This window comes from Triticum dicoccoides, chromosome 2B, assembly GCF_002162155.2.
Source record: "Triticum dicoccoides isolate Atlit2015 ecotype Zavitan chromosome 2B, WEW_v2.0, whole genome shotgun sequence".
Taxonomy (NCBI): Eukaryota; Viridiplantae; Streptophyta; class Magnoliopsida; order Poales; family Poaceae; genus Triticum; species Triticum dicoccoides.
The window spans coordinates 689,245,486-689,255,353 of record NC_041383.1 but is presented as its reverse complement, the minus strand read 5'-3'; the positions used below and the strand labels follow the sequence as shown (position 1 = coordinate 689,255,353).

The window sequence follows — 9,868 nt, the reverse complement described above, 5'->3', positions numbered from 1 at the left end:
ACAAAAATCAATACGAAACAAGCTTGTAGGCAATGGATCAATGATGGATAATTATCATATGCAATTCATCATGCAACAGTTATAACATAGGGTGAAACAGAACTAGCTCCAGTTCATCAATGTACTGTAGGCATGTATTCCGAATATAGTCATACGTGCTTATGAAAAGAACTTGCATGACATCTTTTGTCCTACCCTCCTGTGGCAGCAGGGTCTTATTGGAAACTAAGGGATATTAAGGCCTCCTTTTAATAGAGTAGGACCAAAGCATTAGCACTTAGCGAATACATGAACTCCTCAAACTACGGTCATCACTGGGAAGTGTCACGACTATTGTCACTCCGGAGTTTGCCGGATCATAACATGTAGTAGGTGACTATAACTTGTAAGATAGGATCAAGAACTCACATATATTCATTAAAATATAATAGGTTCAGATCTGAAATCATGGCACTCGGGCCCTCGTGACAAGCATTAAGCATGGCAAAGTCATAGCAACATCAATCTTATAACATAATGGATACTAGGGATCAAACCCTAACAAAAGTAACTCGATTACATCGTAAATATCATCCAACCCATCACCGTCCAGCAAGCCTACGATGGGATTACTCACGCACGGCGATGAGCATCATGAAATTGGTGATGGAGGATGGTTGATGATGACAATGGCGATGGATTCCCCTCTTCGGAGCCCCGAACGGACTCCAGATCAGCCCTCCCCAGGAAGAACAGGGCTTGGCGGCGGCTCCATATCGTAAAACATGATGAATCCTTCTCCCTGATTTTTTTCTTCCTGAATGTGAATATATAGAGTTGGAGTTGAGGTCGGTGGAGGTCCAGGGGACCCACGAGGCAGGGGGCGCGCCCTAGGGGGCGTGCCCTGCACCCTCGTGGACAGGGTGTGGGCCCCTTTCTGTTGATTCTTTCGCCAATATTTTTTATTAATTCTAGAACATGACTCCATGAAGTTTCAGGTCATTCGGAGAACTTTTATTTCTGCACAAAAATAACACCATGGCAATTCTGTTGAAAACAACGTCAGACCGGGTTAGTTCCATTCAAATCATGCAAGTTAGAGTCCAAAACAAGGGCAAAAGTGTTTGGAAAAGTAGATACGTTTGAGACGTTTCACTGAGCCACCGCCGTCTGAAGGAGTTCTACAGCTTTCCGAGCCTCAACCACCTCAAGACTCTCGCCTGTCACCGGGGAGAGCCGCCAATCGTGATGCAGCGGCGATCATGTTGTCCAACGGGTTAGAGAAGTGACCTGGAGGTGTGGAAACTCACTGAGGCGGGGTTAAATTGACACGAGCCGGATCCACCGCGTGGGGTTGAGTCGTCGCTCCGGTCCTAGGCGCTTTAGGGGCCCGGGTCACGCCGGGCGGGTTACTTGGTCCTGCCCCAGGTGTATTGAAAAGATTTCTTGCATCAAACTCGTGAGGCAGACGACTTTGATACCTCCTATGAAAAACAATGTTTGATGCATTCTGGTCCAAGCTTAAGCGAAGGTTTTCTGCTTGAATCCGTTGTGATTCCACCTCCAAGGCGGCTCGCTCTGTTGCCATCCTGGCATTTTCAGCGTTAAGATGCTCCTTAGTTTGAGCTATCTCATCACGCAACTTTTCAACGTCCATGTTATGTTGTGCTTGATTCACCGGGGTTACCTCCACCATCAGCAAAGTTGCCAAAGCCTCCAAGAGTTCAGATAAAACTTGAGCCGACGGGCGCACGGGCCCTCCTGCCCCGGCTGCTGCAACGGCTGCTCAACCGGAAATCATTGCTGCCGCAGTTGATGAATTCTACGCCGATTGCATGCCAGCCATGAAGATCGCAACTCTGTTCGGCGGCTGACAAGGGTCCGGAATACTATCGCCATCGGAACAGCCCCCAAGCCTGCCATCTTGCAACTGATACATGGAATTGGTCTCGCCGGTTGAGGACTCATCATCAGAGTAGATGGCTGTCTCTCCACTGGATCAGATCCTTCCTCAAGATCCACTCCTTGAATAAAGCCCACAAAAGCATGCTTCGGGGCGGCTTGAACCTTGGCGGGTCGCGCGCGCTGAGCCATCTCGATGATATTGGTGCAGGTGTCTCGCTCATGCTCCGATTCGCCGATCTTGCCGATGAAGACGTGGATTCCGCCGAAGGGGGCCCGATACCCGTATACGATCGAATCGGCCTCGGGATCCCAGCCTGCGTCATCGATGTAGATTTTGTCGCGGCGACTCTTGGTCATCCGGCCCATGGCGTATCCTTTGATCCCTGAGAAGCTGCCCTTCAAGAACTCGAAACCACCGTGCTCTGGCCCCATGGTGGGCGCCAACTGTCGTGGATTTAACACGGCAGATGCCCTAGCAAAAGGACTTAGGTGTGGAGCCATCACAGCTAGGTTAGCTTAAAGGGGTTGAACGTGACAAAAGACATAGAGAGTTTACCCAGGTTCGGCCCCTCTCAATGAGGTAAAAGCCTACTCCTGCTTTCGATTGTATTGCTTGTGTTTCGATTACCAGGGAGTGAATACGCTTGACCTAGTACTTGATTGATTGTTTCTTGAGTTAACCCGCCGTCGGGTCACCCCTTTATATACAGGTTGGTACCCGGCGGCTTACAGAGTCCCGGGCGGCTCACACAAACATGACCGGCTAGGTTTCTAACTAAGCTTGCCTTACAGAACAAGTTAAACATATGGCAGCTCATCTTTCTAGGCCTTGAGTCGCCTCCGGGCCTTGGGACTTCAACAAGCTTGATCCATGCATATGAGCCGCCAACTTCATGCTTAAGTCGTTGATGGCATGACCCGGTCCCTCCTGGGTGGGTTATACCTAGGAGTTATATCCCTAACATCATGTGTATCGCAAATTCTGTTTCCAGGTTTTGTGAACCTGTGGCTGACTCATTGATGTCAGATCTGGTACAATGTTTATAGGTGATGTTGCTAGAGCTGTATGAGCCCTTGTCCACCCTTCAAACACTTGAGATTGAGGTATTGGTGTGACTACTTCTGCTTTCTGATTATTCAGTAGTGTCTTTTTAGTTTCTGCATTCATATATGCTAATTTTGCTTCTACTCTTGGCATGGTCACCATGTGTCCCTTAGCTGTGTTACTTCTTGCTTGAGATCTTGCAGACCTTCTAAATCCGGCCTGAGATCAGCCACCTCTTTCTCGACCTTGTCCGCTGTGATTTGCACTTTTGCTCTTGTGGCTGCCATTGCAAACTCTGAAACACCTTGCGACAGGAACTTTGCACCTGCAGACCAACAAACCGACGACTGCAACGCCTTGTCGCACGAATCTCTTCAGAGTCTGGAATTTTATAACCAAGAGAAAATCTCCGAGCAACTGTCTCGGACTCAGAGATCTGCGCCCGAATTTCAGCGCCGCCACCTAAAAAACACCGCCGCCGTGAACGAGGGACAGGAGGGATTTTACGAGAGATCCCAACCTCCTATTTCTCCTCTGCTCTATTTGCCCCGTCTGTCGTCGCCAAAGATAAACGACTGACGCTCTGATACCTCTGTGAGACTCAAATCATCAGGAAATCCGCCGATCTATTCAATTATAGTAAGAATAAATGAATTACATGGGTGGTTCTGATACAAAGTGGTAGATCAAAGGGGGGAGACCCCGTCTTGCATTACGATAGCTAGGGTTCTAACTAGACTATGGAAATGGGGAATTGCAATTTTCCTTGCCCTCACGCATCTGGTGATAGTTATACTCTCTCCAGCTTACTACGATAAAAGACGGAACGGTAAATAACGGTTATAAAACAATGACTGGTTTAAAACTACTGGTGAAACGACAAGCGTTCATCCGAGCCACTGGATCCTTCTGGAGCGCCATCTTGACATCTCAGTCATTGCTTGACTGAACTCCGATCTGCTGTCGATCTTCAATAGCGTCTTGGTTCAGGACCTGGCACTTGTCAACTATTGTACATGCTGCTTGAGGGTAGGGGTGGTTAACATTCTCTGGTTTCTTTCTACGTTATTTATGTCTTTCATGGGTAAGGTGAGAAGAAAGGTAGAGATTTGATGTGAGGTAGCAAAATCGGAAAAGCCAAAAATAAATCGATGGGTGTCATCGTTGGAAATGAACCGAGCTCTTCCTTGCCCTCTTGGCCTCTCCCTTCCTCGTGCTCCCCGGGCGGCGGCGCGCAGCACCTGTTCGACGGAACGCCGCTCCGGGGCGGGAAGCTTGGACCATGGCGAGCGGGGAGGACCGCATAAGCGCCCTCCCGGAGGACATCCTCCACCAGGTGCTCCGCCTCCTGCCGGCTCATGAGGTGGTGCGGACGTGCTTGCTCGCCCGGCGCTGGCGCGGCGTCTGGAGGTCTGTGCCCACCCTCTGCTTCACCGGGGCCAAGGGGTGGGGCAGCGCCGACAGGTTCGCCCAATTCGTGGACCACTTGCTCCACCTCAGGTGCGGGGGAGACGGCGCGCCTCTGGATTCCTGCGATTTTGATTTCGATTCCGACGGATTCATGCTGTTGCCCGCTAACGAGCGGCATGCGAGCATCTGGCTCTGGAAGGCCCTGCCTCGTGTCCGGGCGCTCCGGCTTTGTATCGTCGAGGAGCAGGAAGCCTCGCCACTATCTGATATGCATCTCTTCTCCCAGCACCTCACCAGATTAGAGCTTGTTGGTGTCGGTGTCAACAACAGCGTCGTTGATTTTGCAGGCTGTCCGACATTGGTGGAACTGAGTATGGATACTTGCGACGTTTTTGTCAGACAGCTGTTGTCTCCATCCTTGAAACATCTGCGCATTACCCGCAGCTATACTTCTGAGTTTGACCGCATTCTTATTTCTCTACCAAATCTTGTTTCGCTGGAGTTCATCGAATGCCGGCAAGGAAGGGTTCCATTTCTTGGAAACTTGCCGCGGTTAGCAAGAGCTGTTGTTGTGCTTAACGAGTATTGTGCTGATCAATGCTCTCAGGATCGGTTTGATAGTTGTGGTGCTGACAGTGATATTTGTGACGGTTGTTATTATTATTATGGGGATCCTGGACATGGGCCTCATTATGACCGCAACAACTGCATCTTTCTCAAAGGCTTGTCAGAAGCCACAGACTTGGAGTTGTCAGCTCATTCTGATGTGGTACGTTTGCAAATGCTTCTCTCTTATTATTATGTTATGTTTCCTCATTTCTCATGTAGAAACCATATCCATCATCACAGATCGTAATTGCTTTACATATGGCTTACTTCACACATCAGCTGATTGCACTTTGTACTTCAAAGGTCAAAAGGTTCCTAATTTGATCCAGCTCTTTTGCACTTTCTCTAGACTGTTTTCAACAGGGATTTGAAGTGGTGCCCTACATTTACCAAGTTAAAGACTTTGCTACTCAATGATTGGTGTTTGGCTGCTGACCATAATGCACTAATTTGTTTTCTCCAACACTCGCCAATTTTGGAGAAGCTTACTCTTGAACTTTCTAAGGTATAGGTTTTAAAGCTGGATAGCTGTGTATCATTTAAAATGACCATCCATGATTACCTAATTGATTATTCTGTATGTGTTAGGGACCTTTATATGAAACTGAAGCAGAAGGAATATACAAACCATTGGGACAGTCAATTGCATCCAACTGTCTTAAGATTGTTGAAATCAAATGTGCAAATGTTGATAGCAAGGTTCACAAAATTTTGGAAATACTGACTACGTACGGCATACGCCTTGAGCAAATTAGTATCCAACAAACTAGCCGGATTCCTGGATCTGGATGTGAGTTAAACTGTTGGCACTCTTCATGCTACTTATTTTTCCATTTGTTAATGTGTCTAGGCATTGAACATCAGGCAGTGAAGAAAATCTCAAACTAATCAGTAGAATATAGTTAGAAATTTGGGCGCGCGTGAAGAAACATTCAGATTCAAATATTTGATGAAGAGAAAGTGAAAGACAGTGATGTACTGCATGTTTGTAACTGGCTTTATTATACAAAAACATATACTATCAATTTGGATTTTGGAACTACAACGATTAGTTAGTAACAATCACACATCAAGCAGTTCCAAGTATATTATGTTGGCATTATATAGCAGTTGCAGTTTATCGACATATTGCAAATGAATGGTCCCAGTGCATCCATATAGGCGAATGCCACCCTCTATCCAGCCATCTTGATTGGGCCTACTGTCATCTACTCCCTCCGTTCCAAAATAGATGACCCAACTTTGTACTTAGTACAAAGTTAGTACAAAGTTGGGTCATCTAATTTGGAACGGAGGGAGTAGATAACTAGCGTGTGACTATCTTGCTCTTCTTATGCTATGATTCCCCTTGTGGATGTTGCATATTCTTTTGTCCCTTCTTTTTAGCTGACAGCTCACAACAACTAACATGTCAATGATTTTGGCAAATTTTAACTCCATACTGTTACCCTCTGTAATTTATGAATCCTGTTATGTGCGATTACATGTCAAATAACCAGGAAGAAGCCAAAATATTACCATCTTATTTTAGTAAAGTTAGTCCCTCTTCACAATATTTGGTTATAAAGAAGTACATGTTACAAGTGAAGCTCTTATTAGAAGATAATATACATGTTTCCATATTTCTTTACAGTTCATTGAAAATTCCCATTTGTCTGTAGTAGGTTCTCTCTGAATTGATTCTGTGTTTTCTTATCTTGCAGGTTTCAATTTTGTTTGCACTGAGTTCAGCTAAAACACGAGGTATGAAGATCTGGACTATTCTTAGATTTAGGTCTCTTTGATATTTTAGAAATACATGGAGCACATTTTGGGTAGTGATGTGTAGCTGTGTTGCTGATTGCCCTTTTTAGTGTCTTGATTAAGTTGGATTAGCCATTCCAATCTTCTTCAATGCAACTCTTTTCGAACACTGGCAATCTCTGGTGTAGATGTTCATTCATTCTGCTTAGTAAAAATAAAGGAAAAGGTACAAAATTGCTTGCCAGTTAAAGTTTAGATGCACATTGGTTGAAGAAAAATATGTCTTCTTTTTCCTTGACCCAATGATAAAAATAGGGAAAAATAATTGAGGTACATCACTACAGCACTCTCCTCAACCATAACCTAAGTGCTCTCATTTTTTGCATTTATGCCGCAATGTGGCATCATTATTTTTGTTCAATAGTTTATACCAATAGTCAACCCAGTTACACATTGTGAATAATACCAATGGAAGGGTCAGGTGGTCTTATGCGCTGAAAATATGCTGCATTCCTGTGGCCAACCTTTTACTATTTTGTTGGAATGAACTCAACAAACTACCAAACAGCTGATCCACAGATTCAGTTGTCCAGAAGGTATAATTCCCATTCCAGAAGCGCAACCACAAATTTGACCAAATAGATGTAGCTAGGAAAGTCGACACATCAACAACAGGTGATCGACAGATTCAGCGGCATGCACCATAATAGTCACAGGCATTGCTACCTTTCCATCCATTTTGAGCTTATTATCCTTATTTAAACTCTCCATTCCTCAAAGAAATTAATTTTCAGCGGCAGTCAAAATTCATACATGGTTTTGAATAGGTGAAAGACAGATTTGAGTTGTCAGAGCTGGATAAGAGGAATGTACTGAAAACTCGCCCTTTAGATCCTAACATTAACCTGAAACTCTCGTGTTTCTTATTTGAATGCACTTCAGCACATTCCTTTTATAACTGTAGGGTTGTTAATTAGAGATATCTGTCTTCTGATGATCTCAATATATATGCTTGTCTAGGTACAAATGACGTCGTTCTCAAGGCGGCCAGCTCCACCGGGGAGAGGTACTCCACTGGATTCAACGAGCTGCGCACCATCGTCCCAAAGCCCTATCCCTTTTGTACTCCACACTAGTAGATCATAGCAGCGTTGTACCTTTGCTAAACAATTCCCCGTGGCTCTTGAATTTTGTTGAGAGTTGTTCTAAGTTTCTGATCTACTCCAGTATGTGACAAAATGGATGCATCAATCTCAACAATAGGTTCAGTCGCAGACTGTCCGTTGAAGCAGAAATAATAACGTCTCCGAAAAGGCAAAAGCTCAGCACTAAAAATTCAGAAGTTACGCACATAACACTAACTTTTCCTTTTGTAGTTTTCAGATATATTTTTCTGGGACGCGTCTAGCTGGCGGCCAGCGGCGGCTCGTTAGCGCTGGCGAGCGGCCGGCCAAAAAAAGTAAGCGCCTGTCTACTGGTCCAAAAAAGCAACCCGTCTAGTCTATGTTCTATCTTACGTGGTCTCTTCTCACGTGATTGTTCTGCATGCGCTTTATTAATGTTCCTCATCTTCGTCCCTTGTGCATTATTTTTTGGTTTTTAAAATTATAAAAGAAATATCTTTTAAAGCGCGTGTCGAAATTCAGATCCGTTTTCACCGTTGAAACCCTCGCGACGTGCTTTTTAAAAGTAGATCCCGCATAGGATGTTTCGACGAACTAGTCTTCCTGCCAACTAAACATCAATATGTGTGCAACTAGACTACATGCTGCGCCAACTGAGCACATGTGTGTGCCAATAGTTTTTCTATCAACTAAACATCAATATGTGTGCAACTAGACTACATTACCGCGTCAACTGAGTATATGTATGTGCCAATAGTCCTGTCAACTCAACATCAATGTGTGTGCAACTAGACTACATTGCCGCGCCAACTGAGCATATATGTGTGTAACTAGTCCTGTCAACTAAATATCAATGTGTGTGCAATTAGACTACATTGCCGCGTCAATTACGCATATGTGTGTGCAACTAGTGTCCTGCCAACTAAACATCAATATGTGTGCAACTAAACTAAATTACAAACCAACTGAGCATATGCGTTTGCAACTAGTCCTTCTGACAGCTAAACATCAATGTGTGTGCAACTAAACTACTCCCTTCGTCCGGAAATACTCGTCGAAGGAATGGATGTATCTAAATGTATTTTAGTTCCAGATACATTCATTTTTATGTATTTCTCCGACAAGTATTTTTGGACGGAGGGAGTACATTATAAGCTAACTAAACATCAATGTGTGTACAACTAGACTAAATTACAAGCCAGCTGATTTTTAAAAAAGTTGGATCATGTAGTACTAAAGTTGCACCATATAGCATCAAAATTGGCATCAAAAAAATTTCGTCGAAACATATCCATGTGACATCTAGTTTTAAAGATCTCGTCGCGATGAATCCAACGGTGAAAATGGAACTGAATTCCGACGTGTGGTTTAAAAGATATGGCTTTAAAAAAAATTAGAATCCCGAAATAAAAGTATGTGGATCTGTTTTCTCTAACTCATGAGACTAGTGTGAACACATTTAATGCCAGCACCGACATGCGCTACGAGACAAAAAAAATACACATGCATGTGTGTGGCAGACGCGGCCGCTCGGGAACACCAAATAGTGCGCGGCCACTTTTTAGATTTTGAGATTTTTCTGTGTGTGTGTGTGTTTCCTCAACTTTCCAAGACAAATTCGACCTTCATTCCTCATCCAAAGTAGTAGAAAGGTGAACATGCCGTAGCCGGTGAAAACTCGACATCCCATTGTACTCTCTTTCTTATGGAGTACTACCAATTTTCATGAGTAAACCTCTCTCGGTCTGCTGCCCTAGAAAAAACGAAAATGTTAATGCCCACACGTGTGGGCGCTGACCATCTCGACCACACACATCCATCATCGTCCAGTACTTTATGCACGAACCTTGGCACAATCTAGCTGATTTTTTGTGCCACATAGGACAGGGCGCGTGTGTGGTGTGTGACATAGTTCGCCCGCACGTTGGTTGCCACACTGCGGTCAGCGGTTGCCACTCGGGGGCGTGCGGTGGAACTGCTATGCGCCCGCATGCCACGTGCCGACCGTGGTTGACATCAAACACGTCGCACACTTTGCCCCCCTCCCCCTCAC

At 44.9% G+C, this 9,868-nt stretch overlaps 1 protein-coding gene across 1 annotated transcript; it reads left to right on the top strand.

Moving 5' to 3' along the window:
- The first annotated feature begins 4,093 nt into the window (after positions 1-4,093).
- LOC119365636 (F-box/LRR-repeat protein At4g14103-like) lies at positions 4,094-7,930 on the top strand. The gene is made up of 5 exons (XM_037631283.1): positions 4,094-5,108; positions 5,298-5,453; positions 5,537-5,738; positions 6,652-6,691; positions 7,712-7,930. The coding sequence occupies exons 1-4, from the start codon at positions 4,212-4,214 to the stop codon at positions 6,681-6,683; spliced, it is 1,287 nt and encodes a 428-aa protein (XP_037487180.1). The 5' UTR covers positions 4,094-4,211; the 3' UTR covers positions 6,684-6,691; positions 7,712-7,930.
- The last annotated feature ends 1,938 nt before the right edge of the window (positions 7,931-9,868 follow it).